General features: G+C 55.4%; 7 protein-coding genes across 7 annotated transcripts; 3 read left to right on the top strand and 4 right to left on the bottom strand.

Annotated features, from left to right (window-relative positions):
* Window positions 1-364: 364 nt before the first annotated feature.
* Window positions 365-1,489, top strand: V2A60_006752 (uncharacterized protein; the record flags this gene model as incomplete). Its single annotated transcript, XM_083258044.1, has 1 exon — window positions 365-1,489. The coding sequence occupies one exon, from the start codon at window positions 365-367 to the stop codon at window positions 1,487-1,489; it is 1,125 nt and encodes a 374-aa protein (XP_083114170.1).
* Window positions 1,490-1,588: 99 nt separating this feature from the next.
* On the bottom strand, window positions 1,589-2,213 carry V2A60_006753 (acyl-CoA N-acyltransferase; the record flags this gene model as incomplete). The annotated part of the gene is made up of 2 exons (XM_083258045.1): window positions 1,589-2,109; window positions 2,177-2,213. 2 exons carry the CDS (start codon window positions 2,211-2,213, stop codon window positions 1,589-1,591), a joined length of 558 nt encoding a protein of 185 aa, XP_083114171.1.
* A 739-nt stretch (window positions 2,214-2,952) lies between these two features.
* V2A60_006754 (uncharacterized protein) lies at window positions 2,953-4,098 on the top strand (the record flags this gene model as incomplete). Its single annotated transcript, XM_083258046.1, has 1 exon — window positions 2,953-4,098. The coding sequence occupies one exon, from the start codon at window positions 2,953-2,955 to the stop codon at window positions 4,096-4,098; it is 1,146 nt and encodes a 381-aa protein (XP_083114172.1).
* A 1,153-nt stretch (window positions 4,099-5,251) lies between these two features.
* V2A60_006755 (major facilitator superfamily domain-containing protein) lies at window positions 5,252-6,901 on the bottom strand (the record flags this gene model as incomplete). The annotated part of the gene is made up of 3 exons (XM_083258047.1): window positions 5,252-6,264; window positions 6,329-6,631; window positions 6,709-6,901. 3 exons carry the CDS (start codon window positions 6,899-6,901, stop codon window positions 5,252-5,254), a joined length of 1,509 nt encoding a protein of 502 aa, XP_083114173.1.
* Window positions 6,902-9,664: 2,763 nt separating this feature from the next.
* Window positions 9,665-11,256, top strand: V2A60_006756 (uncharacterized protein; the record flags this gene model as incomplete). The annotated part of the gene is made up of 3 exons (XM_083258048.1): window positions 9,665-9,969; window positions 10,053-10,875; window positions 11,038-11,256. 3 exons carry the CDS (start codon window positions 9,665-9,667, stop codon window positions 11,254-11,256), a joined length of 1,347 nt encoding a protein of 448 aa, XP_083114174.1.
* Window positions 11,257-11,547: 291 nt separating this feature from the next.
* Window positions 11,548-13,319, bottom strand: V2A60_006757 (amino acid/polyamine transporter I; the record flags this gene model as incomplete). The annotated part of the gene is made up of 2 exons (XM_083258049.1): window positions 11,548-13,058; window positions 13,214-13,319. The coding sequence occupies 2 exons, from the start codon at window positions 13,317-13,319 to the stop codon at window positions 11,548-11,550; spliced, it is 1,617 nt and encodes a 538-aa protein (XP_083114175.1).
* Window positions 13,320-15,662: 2,343 nt separating this feature from the next.
* Window positions 15,663-16,217, bottom strand: V2A60_006758 (uncharacterized protein; the record flags this gene model as incomplete). The annotated part of the gene is made up of 1 exon (XM_083258050.1): window positions 15,663-16,217. One exon carries the CDS (start codon window positions 16,215-16,217, stop codon window positions 15,663-15,665), a length of 555 nt encoding a protein of 184 aa, XP_083114176.1.
* Window positions 16,218-17,101: the final 884 nt, after the last annotated feature.

Consider the following 17,101-nt stretch of genomic DNA (forward strand, 5'->3'; position numbering starts at 1 on the left):
AGGCAACACGTATTTCAATTTATGATTGCAATAGGCTCCGTTTATGCCTTGACGTACACGTCTTGTCAGTAGAGAGCAACGGTCTATCATTGCGATGGCCAGCCCATTCCGGGCGACTCCGTAATCATTGATCATTACAACTCCGACTAAATCACAGCTAGAAAAACCTAAAGCACACTCGCCCATGCCCCCTTATCATCATTTTTGTAGTCAGTCAAATTCTCGTCGCAGTTGGTTGTTGGCTAGCGTAGCACCTGTTCTTGAACTACTCCACACGCTACCGAACAAGCTAGGGAAAAAAGAGCTTTACTGGAAGCATCACTCCTAGCAGCAGCCACATCGACCCCTTCACCCGCTACAAACCATGCACACATCACATCCAGCCGCGGTGACGCCGGAAAAGGCCCTTTCCATCTACCGTCGGCTGCTGCGCGAATGCTCGTACCTCCCTCCCGCCGTCCGGCCGACCATCCAGTCCCTAATACAGACCCGATTCCACCAGCATCGCAAATATGATCCCCGGGCGAAACCACACTGGGAGCGAGCGCAAAGGGTGCTGCGCACTCTGTCTGCTGCCAACGCAGGCGACCGAAGGTGCATGGAGGGGCTCATCTCTAAAGCATTTGGCCGGACCGGCACGCGTCGGCGGCAATTGATGAGCGAGTTTGTCGTGCCACAGGGTGTGCAGGACTCCAAGACGCTGGAAGCCCTGACGAGCAAAACCGCCGCAACCACGAATGCTGCCGATAAATCGCCAAGCGACGGCCCAAAGGAAAAGAGACCGATAGGCAACCGTAAGAACCGCTTCTTCTTAAAGTGGGATCAACCGAAGCTCCTGCGGCTGCTGTCATCGCAGCGCCAGCGCCAAAACGAAGCGAGGCCCTCGGCCCACCTACTTGGATCGCCGATCAAGACAACGAACCCAAACGTTGATGTACCCAAAGAGAACATCTGGGGCAACCCGCCGGCCGAGTGCGTCGTCAATGCTAAGAAAGCACGCTGGTGGAGGCGCAGCGCGGACAAGATGCAGCCACCTCTGGGAAAAGGAGAGTGGGAGTTGTTGGGACAGCTCAGCCGTGGTGCGCAAGAATCAGGCGAGTGGCAGATACCGGCTCGAAGGGCACCTGTGGTAGATGCTGCGGAACAGCCAGCGGACGGTGAAGCCGCTGCACTCATGCGTTATGCATCTCACACGGCGGCTGCGGTGGAGAGAAATCGCGGAGGGAAGCGCATAGCCCGATCCGGCCAGCAGAATCCCGGCCCGTATGGCCGCTCACGCTCGGACAACGGCCTTTCATCGCGATGGTTCCGACGTGCATATACCCGCACGTGGATGCTTACACCCAAGATGGAACAGGATCCGCGGACACTGCAGTATAAGTTTATATTCGGAGACTTCCCCAGTCTCCGAGATGCCACACCGCAGCAGCGGTCCATCTTTGATGGTGTTGACGTCAACGGCCAGCCTTTGAAAGAGTCCGCCTCATAGTATCGACTATGGCGAAGAGTGTTTTGTACATTTTGCATTTTATTATATTGCATATACCGGAGTCCAACTAATGACGGAAAACTTTTGATACACTGTCTCTCAATCCAGTAGGCCCGCTAGCTTGGTCAGGCCGTCGTCCGTGACACGCATCGTCATCCACTCATGCATGCCCTTGGCACCAATCTTTTCGTAAAACTTGATGCTCGGCTCGTTCCACTTGAGCACCGACCACTCGAGCCGCGCGCCGCCAAAGGCCACGACCTCCTTGGCGAGCTGCACCAGCAGGGCCTTGCCGTAGCCGCGGCCGCGCTGCGACGGCTGCACGAACAGGTCCTCGAGGTAGATGCCCGGGGTGGCGCGCCACGTGCTGTAGTTGTAAAAGTACAGCGCCATGGCGACCGTCTCGCCCTCGGGGTTGGAGAGCAGCAGGCAGCGCGCGGGCTTGCTGGCCGAGGTGGCCTCTGTGTTGGGCACGTACGCCGTGGTGTTGGGGTCGGACGGGGCGCCCGCGGGCGCAAACGCAATGGTGTTGGTCAGGGTCTCGACGGTGGCCTTGTTGGCGTCGGATTCCTTTTCGTAGTCGGCGAGGGCTTGGATCAGGTCGAGGATGATGGGGACATCTGCGAGTATCATCAGCGTGTTAGAGACGTCGCCCAGTCCCCTCCGCGGGGTTGGCACCAGACGTACCCTCCTCGCGAGCATGACGAATGACACCGTCGGACATGATGAGAAACGTTGCTCGGCTTTTAGAAGTGATTGAGGTTTCTCGGAGAATTGGCCCAGTGTGAGAGAACAGACGACTCTATTTGTATGCCAATGGATGTCAGGACAGAATTGCTGCAAGTGCTGGAAGTGTTGGAAGTGGCACCGGTTGCGATGCCGGCCGGCGTGGGGTCAAAGGGCGTAGCGGGGCAACTGAATGTTACGTGTAGGGCGTGGTTTTTACACAAGCGAAGAGCTTAACAAGTGAGACATGCAATTTTTTCATCTTTTGTCTGCGTCTGGATTTCTTCGTGTGTGGGTATCTATATAGGCACTGCAAGATCAAAACTCGGGCGTGTTCGATCGCATTACTTGCCAGCAACGTGACGGCTGCATACGCCACCTTCCTGTTGAAGTTACTGCCAAGTAGGTACCTTTACACAAGTAGCTGATTGAGCAGTGAATACAAGACAATGCAAAAGCGGAAGTCGGACGGGCTGCATTTAGAACATTCATCATTTTGCAAAGGAGTCTCACGATACATCGGAAAGGCTGCCATGAATGTTCAAAATGTCTACGGCCCCGTGGTGGTACTTCTGCTCCCGAGACCCAGAAATACCTGCACTAATTATCTGAGTCACACGCCGTGTTCCTTTGAGATGTGTGCTTTGAGTGAATTCAGTCAAGTCTCTGCGTGATTGCATCTTTGAAACATTTGAGAACATAGCAGGTGAATCACGTAGTTTATAACGGTTCACAAAATGGTGTCGATGACAAAGCTCCCATTCGCTCTTCCAAGAGACCAGATTCCGACGCAGAAAATCGCCAGGGATATCATTGCCACTTTTCTTACAAAGGAATGGCCGAAGCAAGACCCAGAGACAGTGACCGTCACATACAGCACCTCGTTCACCAACCCCAGCTGCGTCGTTGAGCGGTCGGCGCCAGACGACGACGGCCCGACCGCTGAGCCCACGAAGCTCTTTATCAAGTTTCACCGCGCGAGCGGCTCCGACTTTGAAGCATTTCGGCATCTTGTGCCGAGTAAAGAGGAGGAGGCTCTCTTCACGTACGAGTACGGCCGATCCGGGCTGGGCCCCCGCGTCTATGGCTTGTTCCAGACGCAGGATGGCGTCCGCGGCCGGATCGACGAGTTCCTCGACGCCAGGAACCTGGAGCCCGAGGACGTGGAGCAAGAGGCTCTCCGCGCCGACCTGGCCCGTGGCCTCGCCACGTTTCACACCACCCAGATCGGGCTGCCCAAAAAGCCTGTGGCGAGCTACTACGCGGCCATTGGTCGAGGTCTCCGGACATACCACGGGCTAGACAAGCTCAAGAGGCTGTCCCACGACGGCGGCGTGCCCATTGACGACCTCGTCGACTACGACCTCGCGGCGCGCTGCGCCGTCGTCGTCGCCGCGCTCCGGTCTCTGGCCGCCAAGACGGGCTGGTGCATCCACGACATCCAGTCCATGAACATTCTCGTCAAGAACAGCCCGGCGGTGGCCGACGAGAGCAGGATTGCGCTCATTGACTTTGAGTTTGTGTTTTACAACTACCGCGCCTTTGACATTGGCGGCCACTTTATGCAGAAGCTGTTCAGGTGGTTCGACGCCGAGAGCAAGATTGCCCGCTGCCGGCCGTATCTCGAGACGGAGGAGCGGCACTTCTGCGACGTCTATGCTGCGCAGTGGAACGCGCGCACGGGCGACGCGGATACCGGCGCACAGGTATATCGCGAGGCGCAGCTGGGATACATGCTGGCCATCGCCTTTGACATTCACAACATGCTTTGCTGGATGGAGCAAGAGGGCGATAGGGACCCGTTGAATCTGGCGGGTCTGAATAAGCTGTTTGCCGAGTTCAAGGGTCGGTACGAGAAGCTAGGCCTAGAGTCCACTCCATAAAGATGCACACGGCGCCAGTTCAAGTCTATCGTATGATTGATTTTCACGTCTTTATCCATTATTCTGTATAGCGCATGACGGTCTTCCGAATTGACCAGTCAAGCGTCGCCTCTTCTTATCGCTTGCTCTGCGATTCTTGACGCAAGCTGTTCACATGTTACAAGCGAACAGGCAACATTTCACGGGCAGACTTGCAGAGCACCCACTCTTGGATTCATCTTCAAGAACGTCGCACATCAGTCGTACGGGTTGTACTTGGCAACATGCTCCGAGATCGCACAACGGGGTGAGAAAAAGGGCTCAAAAATTCATGTTCACCCACCGTAGGCAGTGCACGAGACATCTCACGAAATGAGTTTAAAAAATAGATAGAAATAGCCCGTAGGGTTCTGTAAGCCGCCACGAGCATATTTGACTCGTCTGAATCAGGAAATTCCCGATACCCTAGAATTCAGAATTACACGCGCATGCCTGGCCTAAATTACTGAAGGCATTGCGGGCGTGGCCAGGGACGCGTGCTTCCACCGGCTTGCCAGAGCGCTGCACGGCGTCACCGGCCTGCCGGCCTGCCACGAGATGAAGGCGGCGCCGTTTCGGTGCGTGCGGGGCCTGGCAGAACGAAAACCAAGCCAAGGGGCGTTGAACGCCGGCACCTGGCATCGGAGAGGGCATAGACTATGCGTTGTTCATCCTTCTAACTTTCTGTGTCGGTTCAGAGTAAAAGCGGCAGTGAACAATGAAAGTAATTTCGGAGCTGCCAGTCCTCCGAGTTGGCAAGCTGGTCGCCAACGTCAAGTGCCGGCACCGGAGGCAATAACGGACCCCTAGGCGGAGCATCATCCACAGGCTTGATTTACGGGGTACGCTTCACTTGCTCCACCGATTTAACCATCTTTAACAAGGTACTGTCTTTTTAATTGATCGCTTTCTGGCCTTGCTTCTGTTAGATCGAATAGCAGGAATCTGCATGATTCCAAACGACAGTGAAGACGAGGCATCGTAACATTACTGGCTTTGTACATGGGTATATAAAAACAGGAAATGGCCGAGCATTTTTGAGTTCGCGTAGATACAACGTCGAGCAGAGAGCCGACGCCAAAGAAAAATTCAAAGTCCTTAAACTCATTCTTCATGTCCAATAGCACGTGCTCCATTACAACAGGTAGCGATAGTCGGGAGCGTTGTCACCGAGATCATCCTTTTCCTCCTGCGTCAGCGCGGCGCCAGCATTGGGCGGCAGCTGGTCGCGCTTCTTGTTGGCACTCCAACACATGTAGCCGTAGATGCAGCACGCCGTGGCCGAGAGTACGAACCAGGCGAGACAGACGCTGTATCCAGGGATGAAGCGAGGTGAGTCGCGCTGGAGGAAGACGTAGACGGCGATGATGCCGCCGAGATTGCCAAACCCGACCTGCCAGGCACTTCCGATAGCGCGGCGGTGGTGGCCGCCAAGATTCATGTTGAACCAGCAGACGATGATGGGCATGGCGGTGTAAGCGCCGCTCGCGACCAGGAATAGCGCGGCATACTGCACGTTGGTGTGGTTGTGCACGGCCAGGAGGATCGCGAAGCCGGCAATGGCAACAGAAATAGACACGATGGCAAAGGTAAGGCGGTGACGGATACGATCCGAGACGTAGGCAATAGCCATGGAGAATGCAAAAGCCACAGCCCAAGGCGGTACGCTGCGCAGCTGGGTCTCAATCTTGCCGTAGTGGAAAGTTTGCAGGATACCCGGGGCGAAGTAGGCGTAGCCGTAGGCGGGGACGATGATGCCAAAGTAGGCGAAGCCGCCAGCGATGACCTTGGGGTCCTTTAGTACGGCGAGTATGTCACGCAGCTTGATGGGGCGCTCGATTGCGTGGTTGCCCTGGTCAGCGGCCAGACGAGCCTTGACATAGGTGCGCTCCTCTTCCGACAGCCACTTGACGTCTTCGGGAAAGTCGGGCAATAGGAAGTATATGAAGAAACTGACAAAGACGGTGAGGGCACCTTCGAGAATGAAGATCCAGCGCCAGCCTTTGTAGCCGCGCAAGCCGTCCATTTTGCCAATCGCGGCGGCAAGGAGACCGCCAAAAGCGCCGGCGAGGGTTGTGCTGTTGAAGAAGAAGGAGTACCGCTTCTGGGCTTCGGAGCGCTTGTACCACATGCCGATCAGGTAAAAGGCTGAGAACAAGTTAGTATGAAAGTGCATTGCAGCTTTCTATTTGGATGCGGAGTGAATGCTCACCTCCTGGAAACATGCCCGTCTCGAAAACGCCGAGAAAGAAGCGCGTGGCTAGCAGGCCACTGTAGTTGGTGACCAGGCCTTGCATGATGGTGGTGAAGCCAAAGAGCAGCATGTTGATGGAGAGCCAGACATGGGGCTTGAATTTTTTGAGCAGGATATTGGAAGGAATTTCCAAGAGGCAATAGGGGACGAAGAAGATGACGAGAGCCGTGTTATACTTTGTGCTGTCCGGGTTGCCAGGCTCCTCGAGCTTGAGGTCTTTGGCGAGGTCAAAAACTTTGGCATTGGCAATGTTGACGCGATCTGCGGGGGAGAAGGAAGACAAGTAAGCAAAGGCCGCGCGCATAGGATAACATTTGTATAGTGAGGTGCGCAAATACCCAGAAAAGCTAGCAAGTACATGATGCAGAGAAACGGGACGACGTGGAGGTCAATTTTGGTCAGGATGCGGCGCTCGGTGGTGCCCGCGGGAACGGGGACCTCGTCAACGACCGCCGTCTCGAGAACGGCAGCGTTATCGTTGGAGGAGTCGTTGAGCGAGCCATTGCTCGTCTTTTCGTTGGCGACGCCCATTGTGAAAGGGAAATTGTGCCCGGGACGGAAAGGCGACGTCGTCCTCGAAGTTTTGTGCCGGCAGAGGTGGAAGAAGGAGGGATGAAGGCGGACTCTCGTGTCAAGGGACTTTAGAAGGGCAGGTCATCGTCTTCTTATTTAGCACTGCGACGTCGGTGATTGTCTGGTTCCGTTTCTAGCGTTTCGAGGTTTGGGCCTGGGATGGATGTGGATCTGGTGGCGCGCACTAAAAAGGCCCAAAGGTTCTGGGGGTGAGGGAGGGGTGAGAAGCTGGCGGGCGGCGTTGAACTCGAGGGAATCATTGGAGGTCAGAGGGGACGAACTTTGCGCCCAAACTCTCCCCCGCGCGCGGGCGGGTGAAGGAGTCGCTGTTGGTGGTTGGCGACTCATAACGAGTGAGTCGCGGCTGAGGCTGAAAACTGGCTTGTGGCTTGTGGCTTGCCCCGCGTCCAGGTCCTCTCCAGTTCCGAACTCAATGCCGACAACTAGCCCTACTCGCAGGTCCTGCCAAGCAAACCGGTTGGCAATAATCATGGGCAACTGGGGGAAACATTCTCAAGCGGTGCGAAAATCCCACCTGGGGTACTTGGACACTCAACACTGAGCCTCTCCTCGCACGGCCACTGGGTGATGTTTGGCTGGTGGCTCTCGCTGCAACCACACTCTGCACGTCAGCAGCCGACCCTTCCGGATGGCAAAGACATTGTCCTACAAGGCACGTTTTTCACTTGCCCGATAGAGGTTGTGGGAACCGGTACCGTCTGTCGTCTGAATTAACGTGGCAACCTACCGTTTTTGGTTCGGAACTCGTCCTGGATCCGCGTTGGCCACTCGTGATGCTCCGTGGACCCCAGAGACATGCGAATATCAGCCACACTTTTAGATGATTCTTGTCTCTCCGCTCTCGCTTTTCAACTTGGCTCCGTCAGTCGCTGCCTTTGCTCCCACGCTTGGGTCATTCTCCGTCGTAAGTTCGTAACTACGAAATCGTGGCTGGCCAGGCGGCCAGGACTGCAGTAAGCTTTGTCCATACAAGTGGGCTTTCCCCCGCAGTACCAGTATATTAGCGACTCTTATTTCAGCGGCCTCGCCACTGGACAATACTTGGTCAAAACGGGCAACGAGACCACTGCGATCCAACAGCAGCGTGGGGTGTCTCCGCAAGGTAGTTAGCTACCTGGTACTCCGTAGTTACAGATAATTTGGTTATAATAAATTCTCACAACAAGCTTCGAATGTCGCCGTTTGTAACTGTACATGCTCAACTACCACGCTCCAGCTACCCGTATCATCAATTGAACGCCGCCCATATCATTCCAGTCCGCCCCTTTGTCTCCTTTCTCTGCAATGTACAAGGCCAACATCTCTCTTCCACTTCATTCTTCTCGTCCTCTCCGCAACAAGCTCCCGGCTTCCCTAGTGACTTTTTTGCCCAGGCAGTCCAGCCCGCGTTCCGACCCAACGCCACACCACCACCAATAAACCAGCATTCTCCCTTTGTTCCGACAACTAGGCCCGCAGGGCTCCCGCTTCGGTCCAAACACGAGACTGGGGTCCCCCAGCGGCAGTCGGCCGGTCCCAAACGTCCCTGCTACTTGGCGTTCCAGAAGCACCGGTTTCCATCACCAACGACGTTTCTGCCAATAAAGGCGACAGCCACAAGCCGTTCCCAATCTCCTCCACGCCTTGGCGCCTTCGTCCGACGCCAGCTAACACAGCGATCTGGAGTTGCTCTGAGCCTCTCGTAGCCGCTGCTATCCATCGTTAACGGCTTTGTACCGCTTCACCTGCCTGGTTGTTATTACAACAATGACTGATCACGGTAGGTAACTGGCCTTGGTCACCACGGACCGCCAAGTACTTACAGCGTTGCGGCAAACAGCGCCCACCGCAACATGCACGTCGCATGCCAGGATCGACGCTACCGATGCATGCAACCTTACTGCCTGAGCCTCATTGTCTTCGTAATTGTTCTCATTACCCGTCGAGCGCGTTATGTTAGATGAAGCCCAAAGTATGATGACCATGTCGCTGCTTACTGCGTGCAATGACGTTTGTCTCATTCGCTCGAGACTATTATGCCTGAGAAATATGTACACATAAACGCGGTGAAACGACAAGTTAGAGATACACACCTACTTGTCCATGTACAAAATTGTTGGTCTGTTGGTGTGTTGATCCGATGGCTCGTTCCTCACTGTGCCAACTACTGCCGCTCGACTCAACAGCTCAACCAGCAACCTGTGCAAATGCAATCTCGCTTGGTCCTTGTAAATATCCGGAGGGTGAACACAGTTCAAATTCACGCCATCCTCACTTCTCGCATACCGACACTACTATGGCAAGCCGCGCCTCGACAAAGGACTCCACCGTGCAGAGCAGCGTTTGCACCTTGTAACTGAGCACGCAGTGAGCGCTCACAAACGCAAACACTACTCACAAGTTGCCTAGTTTCACGACTCACCTCATACTAGATGTGTCTTGGTAATATTACGAAAATGGTTCATCTGCACCAGTATATCTTGGATTTCTCGTTCTTCATCTCACCTACTCTCCCCCTCCTTCTAGTTACTCTCCTTCTATAACTGTCTTCTCGCTCCGACACTCGACCACAAAGTGCTTGCTAGCACAGCCATAGCAGTGAAAAGGCTCTCCATGCTCAGTTCACCTTCTCTCTACGATTTGACTTTTCCAACCTCGCCTTTCTTCTCTGTGGTGTGAAATCCTTTGGCTCTTACTTCACCAAACATGGTCTCCTCCAACATGGCTGGAGGAGCAGATGTTCCCAACGACATGTGCTCACACCGTGACTTCCTAGATGCATTCATGGGCTCTGCCTGGGACGAAGAGTCCATCTGCTTCTCAGTTTGCGGTGATCATGTCCCACCGGTCTATCATGCCAGCCACCCGATGGGTTATCATTCCACGGAGCCTTTTGAGCTCAAGAAGCCAGCCTCGAACTTTCGCTATGATAACGAGTTCGGCAGAGATAGTTTGGGCGATGCACTCTTTACCAGTCAATCCGACAATGAGCACAGCGATCAATATCTGCAGTCTCTAATCCACCTGTCAGCTTCATTTGAGAGGCAAGTTCAGAAAGCATTCAACCAGATTATCAGGGCTGTAGCACAGCTAACACATTTGCATCCAGAGACCAAATCAATCCTCTGCAGCAGCCTATCCAGACTCTCTTCTCCACCAATACAACACCTTGCCTAACACAAGAAACACAGCAACAAGTGTTTAAGCAGGAGTATATACCAGGCCCGACCTCCCCCAAGTACGCGCGCGGTCACGCCGCGCAAAACAACATCATCGCGCCTCAGTACAGCCCCCCGAGCGGCAGTCTCTCCGCGGCTCACATCCACGTCCCTATGCCTATCGTTACACCCCCATCACCCACCTCACCGGTTCGGAGCAAGCGGCCCTTGTCCTCGGTCTCGTCCTCCCCGTCTACCATTGACGGTGGCGCGGGCGGGGCCAGGTCCTCCCGCCCCAAGAAACGCATGACCAAACCGCAGGTTAACAGCAAGAAAACGCCCATCACAGACCATCAGCAGATGCTCCATCGTCTGATCAGCGCCGACGGCACAGGCGTCTACTGTCAGCACCTGCCGTCGGCCGAAATTGCGGCCGCCAACCATGCTCAGGCGATGCGCATGTACGCCAAGGCGCCCGAGCACTGCACCTACCCTTCCACGGACGCAACATTCCCCATGCACCCCCCCGAGCAGATTACTTATATCCGCGACATGTTTGATGCCATCTGGGATTGGACCGACTACGGCGAGATGGCCAAGACGCTCGGCGCAGACAACATGATCCTCTGGCAGGAGGCCATGGCGCTCGAGAAGGACGACCCGAGGAGGACGGACCTGCTGGAGAGGATTCCTTCGCGGGCGGAACAGCAGAGAAAGGTTCTAGGCAGAGTGCTCTCCGACTATGTTGTCGAGGAACTGTGTTGGCGCTTGCTTGTAGGTGGACCCCCGCTTCCTTTCTACCTACATACACCTTGACCATGATTATCCCAGCGTCAGCAGCTAACGTTGGAATGGCGACGCCTTCAGGAATACGCTCAGAACGCCCAGCAAGGCATCGTCATAATCGACTACTGGTCCGGCGCGGATGGGGCCTAGGAGTCCTACGCGAGCTTCCGGTGCCGCGTGGCCGCCATCTGCGAGAGCCTGCGCTCCTCCAAGCAGCTGGTCAAGTCGCTGCTCGTCGATACCTTTATCAAACGCATCGCGAATAACCCGGGTGGCGAGTTTACGCACAAGATCAACAACATGAAGGTCAACCGCCGAAAGACGGAGCGCCTGCGCGAAGCGACAAGCGCACAGAAGAAGGAGGAATAGATGATAATAGTGACGAGGGGGAATAAAGAGGCGGCGAACTTGTGTTGGTTTGTATATGGACTTTTTTTCTTTTATTTACTGTTGCGATGAGCAACAATGCTTGGGGAATTTTGGTTCTTGATGTGCTATTTTACTTTTTGGGTTACTACCCGGCGCAGCAGTTTGCAATTTATCAGTCGGGCACGTCACAAAATTTGATACTTTACGAGATGGCGACTATATGACGTCGTAAATATTATATACTCATGATCTATGATGCAGAAAAAAATAGACAAAAAACGCTATGCAACTTTAAAGACGTTGGTCTGACACAGAAGACTCGATTTGGGTACCGAGCGGCTTCTTGACAAAGCGAGTCCGCTCCCATCCATCGATATCATCCATGTATGTCTCGCGCACAAGCTGGTAGCGACCAATCTTGGGCAGGGCCTTGGTCCAGATCAGCCAGTAGACGCCGCCGGCGCCGATAACACCGAAACCAACGACGCAGTGGATCCAGTACGGCAAGTTTTCGTAGACGTTCTGGCCGGCCGAGGGGGGCACGAAGGGCGCGACGACGAGGTAGATGTTGCTGAGGCAGAAGAAGGCGGCGACGGGCATGGTGGCCTTGAATGGCGGGTTCCAGTTGCGCTTCTCCTTGTTGCGGTAGAGGTAGACGAGACCGGCGCCGACAAAGGCGTTGATGATGGCGAGCGGATAGGAGATGAGGTTGAGGACAAAGTTGTAGGCGTCGCCCGAGGGGGGGGCGAGCATGGTGATGGTGGTGATGGCCCAGTGCTCGAAGAGGCCGGCGAGGGGCGCGTTGAAGGGCCGGTTGCTGGCCCAGAAGCGCGAAAAGGGCAGGACGCCCTCGCGGCCGAGCTCCTGGACGAGGCGGCCCTGGGAGAAGATGACGCTGAGGACGTTGCCAAAGGCGGAGAGGGCGACGAAGACGGAGAGGGCGCGCTCGGCGGACTCGCCGTACATGTTGCGGAAGAGGGAGGCGGCGACGAGGCGCTTGGACTCGAGCATCTCCTCCTTGGAGACGGCGGCAAAGTAGGAGACGTTGGCGAGCATGTAGAGGACGGAGATTGTGCCGATGGCGAGGGGGGCGGCGCGCTTGAGGGTGTGGGTCGGGTTCTTGGTCTCGCTGAGGGCGTAGTTTGCGTTGCTGTAGCCGACGTAGCTCCAGATGACGTTGTAGAGGGCGGTGACGATGCCGTAGGCGCTCGAGTTGGTGCCCTTGAAGGAGTCGCGGAAGCTGTCGTTCTCGCGGACCTTTTTGAGGTTGGCGAGCGGGGCGACGATGATGAGGACGATGACGAGGATCTTGATGACGCCGAGCAGGTTCTGCAGACGGACGCCCCACTTGAGGGCGCAGCCGTGGACGAGAAAGGCCGCGGTGAGGCAGGCGAGGGCGATGCCGCGCTGGTTCCAGCGGGTGACCTCGACGCGGGCGGCGTGCAGGATGTACTCGCCAAAGATGACCGAGTTGCCGGCGGCCCAGCCGAGGAGGATGACGTAGCCAGTGTAGAGGCAGGTGGTGAGGAACTTGGGACGGCGGTAGACGAACTCGAGGTAGTTCTTCTCGCCGCCGTTGCGCGGCATGCCGGTGCCGAACTCCATGTAGACGGCGGTGCCGGCGGCGGCGATGAGCATGCCGACGACCCAGACGAAGAGGGTCAGGCCGACGGAGCCGCAGAGGGAGAGGATGGTGGCGGGCGTGGCAAAGATGCCGGTGCCGATGATGCGGTTGAAGATGAGGAGGGCGGCCGAGGGGACGCCGAGCTGGCGCTTGTTGTCGCGGGCGATTTGGAAACGGGCTGTTTTTTGGCGGGAATGGGAGGTCTGTCAGCGGAAAGGACTTTTCTCTTTTCTCTGCTTTTCTTTTTTTTTTTCCCCTTCTTCTTTTCCTCCCTTGCTGGTTCTACTCAAAAAGAGGAAGAAAAAAAAAAGGGACGGACGGGTATCAACTCACCACTCTCGACATCGCTAATGTTGCCGACGGCACCGATATCAGTGTCGCTGGCGCCCTTGAGAGGCGTTTGCGTGCCCGAAGGCGTATCGTCCTTGGAGCCAGACATGGTCGCAACGGCCAAGACACACACCCCACGGCAGGAAAGAGGATGCGAGGTGAGACAAGGGTTCAAAAAACAGTTTTGGGGGAAACAAGTCTATGAAGAGAGAGAGAGAGAGAGACCAACGAGTGTTGTTTTCCTGGAAGAGCGGGGTGGTGGGAAAGGAAGCACTCTTAAAGGGATTGCGTGCCATGGCAGTATTTCCCCTTCTCCGGCATACCTACTTCAGTAGACACGAGTCGGAGGCTCCGTTGAAAAAAGGCATCATCCCCATTATTGGCAATTGCACCATACCGGTATCAGTCGTCTTTGACCGGCCCAAGGCTCAGCTGGGCATAATGGGCCGGGGGCCGGGGGCCTGGGGGATCCGCTTTGCCGATTGTGTCATCGCACCCTGAACTTGGATGATGGGAGAGCACGAGCAACGTTGCTGCTTCTAGGAAAAAAAGACGGGTTCGACGTGCGGTGGTGGTGGTGGTGGTGGTGGTGGAGGAGGAGAGGAGTTGAGACGAAAGACGCATCCGAGAAACATGGCCCGTTGAACATGGCAACTACTACCCAGTACAATACACACATGCTACGCGATTCCCAAAGACAAGGTGCACAGGTTGGAACAAAGGAAGCTTGTCACCCTTCTTTTTTTCCCTTCCAAAACGGGGAAAATGCATTTTGAATGTTAAACTCGTCTTGTTCCAAAACAAAGTCTGGAAGCGGAAGCGGCAAGCCTCGCAAGCCTCATTTTATAGCATGGACGATGACGCGATCGTGGCTGGGACCCAGCGCAGCCAATCAGGGCGTCGGCCTCTGCAAAATTTGGCTGGGCAGACTCCGCTAAAGAGGATCCCGTCAAGCATAGTTTTCGGGCCTGCCTCGTTTCTTCTTCAGCAACACAGCAAAAGGCTTTTTTTTTTTTCTTTTTCTTCCTTTCTTTTTTAGTGGATGCTGCTGCCACGAGGACCAACTACCCAGGCAAGAGGGTGTCTGCTCGCTTTCTTGGAGGAAAATTGGGCAAGTCATGATGGTTTATAGAGGGATGCCAAGGGGGCAGGTATAAAGCAACTAACCTTGAACGGATCGGCCTCCAACACGGAGATGCTTTGAGTTTAAGACTATTGGCGCTCTACTGGTTAATAAAACAAAGTACAAGTACACCAAGTTAAGATTGTTAGCCCTTCATGGGTCGAGCGCGCGCATGTGGCCCATCCCTGTCAGGCTTGTCCACTCGTCCACCCAGCGGGACATGCTGCAGATTACAAGGTGGAAATTCATTACCTATCATTTTTTTTTTCCGGGAATGCGCCAACACGCCTGCCAATTCCGTTCCATTGTCCTATCCTCGACGGCCGCGTTCGCCCGCCACGTTGCCGCCGCCGCCGCCGCCGCCGCCGCCGCCACCGCATCGTGGACGAACATGCCGCTTCCATGCAGCCACGTGCCTGTGATGATCGCCGGAACCTCGAGCAAGCCGAGAAATCCGATTTCTTTTTGTTTTTCGGCCGTCCCGCACACACAAATGTAAAAAAGAGCTGCCTCTCTTGTATAGCCCCCAAAAGGCCGGCCTGCCGTTGCATCAGCTCCCGCAAAGCTGACGAGGCAAGGCGGCAGCGCCCGTCCCCATACCCGTCCCCGCTCCCCAATGGGAGCTTGGGCTTCCCGTTAATAAGAAAGGTTTCGCAGCCTCACAAGCGTCGCAAGACACAAGACTTGGCCCCTGTTGCGTGATTTTGCATAAGACGAGGCTATCCGCCCAGTCCAAGTACGTAGGGTGTGGTCCAGAATGGAATGACCCGACCGTTTCCTGTCAGAGCCGCAACCGCAAGCCGCAAAGAGGTTGCGTCTGCGTGTCACGCTGTCACGCTTTCTATACCGAGTATGCAAGGGTCGCCTTGCGTCACGCAACCTTTACCCTGATGCCCACGTTGAGATGTGATCCGAATTATATTATGACTATAATTGCCAGCCTATGCTAGCAGATGTGTGCACTATGAACCGTTTCGTAAATATGCAATGTTGTCCCACCCTCGTCTATACATGTCCAATGCTGTCGTCAGAGCCGTAACAAGGTCGTAGGTAGACTGGCCCAGTTGAGCAAGGCCCTGCCCGTCCAATGACAGAAAATGAAAGAAAACAATAACGCTTGTTCATACAATGCTTCGACTCTTTCTGTTGTGTCATAAAAGATCAAATTCCCTCCCAAAAAATCCCGGTAGAGCCTCCTTTTTTTTTGGCAGCCTCTCTTGATGCGCGCGTCACGATTCCGCCAATGCGAGATCGGGAAAACAACACAATGACCTTGTGTGTGTGTGTGTGTGTGTGTATTTTGGGTGTGTATTTTGGGTGTGTCTCGGCCTACGCAGCCGCCCTCAGGCTCGTGATGGGCACGCCGGTGGTCAGCTTATCGCAGACGATTGTGCGGTCCGAGTAGATCTGGCCCATCTTCCAGTCCGGGTTGGTGTAGTTTGTCTCGCGGCAGGCGAGGTCGAGCTTGGCGCGGCCCTCGGCCCAGAACTGGCTGCCCTCGTCCGGGCAGGCCCAGGTCTGGTTGATGGCGAGCGTCGTCGTCGGGCGCGAGTAGCTGAACGTGCCCTGCCGCGTGGGGCGGCCGGCCGGGTCGGTGCAGTTGTAGTCAATGTTGCCGTAGTAAAAGTCGCTCAGCCAGTTGGACGCGCTGCTGCACTGGAACTCGTAGTCGATGGCGGCGTTGGCGAGCGTAAAGTTGACGTAGCCCCACGAATTCTGGTGCGCGGGCGTCGTAAAGGTCCAGCTCGCGTGGAAGTCAAAGTCCTTGACAAGAAATTGGGTCACGTTGGTCGACCGCGCCGTGCATGTGTTGCGGTCGGGGCCGACGGCCGGGGCTGCGAGCGCCGACGCGGCCAACAGGGCAGCAGCAGTGAGGCCGTACATGGCGATGATGGCGGTGATGATGTGTGGTGGATGAAAGAGTTTGTGTGTGTGGGCGTGGGTGCGTGTGTTTAAAGGTGCAAAAATATCTTTGATAGAGGTGCTTGTATATTCTTCAACCGTATAGAGGAGGGTGAGGCCGTGTTTTAAATCTTGCTTGGTGTGAGGCGATGATTTCAACACGGACAGCGGAGAGAGAGAGAGGATGGCTCCCGCCCTTGTTATATAGATGTCTCAGCGCCAACAGCCAGGTTGCCAGGGTTCTTGGGTGGCGGCGCACGCAGCACTGATTGGAGGAACATTCAAGACATTTCTCGTGCGCAAAGAAAATCGTGTCCGCCAAGATGTCGAGAAATGCGCCGGCGCGAGGTAGCATTTTGGCCAAGGTTGTGACGTAGCACCGTCGTCTTGCTTCGTATTGCACGCCCAACCTAGTATTTCGTAGCTAGTTGGCCAAGCCACGGTCTAGCGAATCGTCCATGAATATCGAACCGCAGCAGGGGTCCCGTCCCTCGTCGAGCTGCATCCCGCGCTCGACAAACTTTGCCGCAACGCCCTCTGATTTGCCCCCCCAAAAGTCGATTGTGGCAATGCCGCTACCAGCCTTGCAAGGCAAAAAAAAAAATTGAATAAATAAAACAAGTAACCAATTGCCAGCCAGGGCCGCACAGGCGTACCGCCACCGCCGCCAGCCCTCGCTTCTCTCTCTCTCTTCCCGACCACTCAGAACCTTCAGCTTGCAGGTACAATGCCTGTTGGAATGGCTGCCCCTATTGACGCGAAATATTCCTAATTAAACAAACGCAAACCCTCCCCCCTTCGCCCGGTGTCTCAGAAGCACACGTCCGTACTGGTAACTTCAACCGGGCGCGCGCCCAGTAGGCCGT

Source organism: Cordyceps javanica, chromosome 4 (genome assembly GCF_051103115.1).
Source record: "Cordyceps javanica chromosome 4, complete sequence".
Taxonomy (NCBI): Eukaryota; Fungi; Ascomycota; class Sordariomycetes; order Hypocreales; family Cordycipitaceae; genus Cordyceps; species Cordyceps javanica.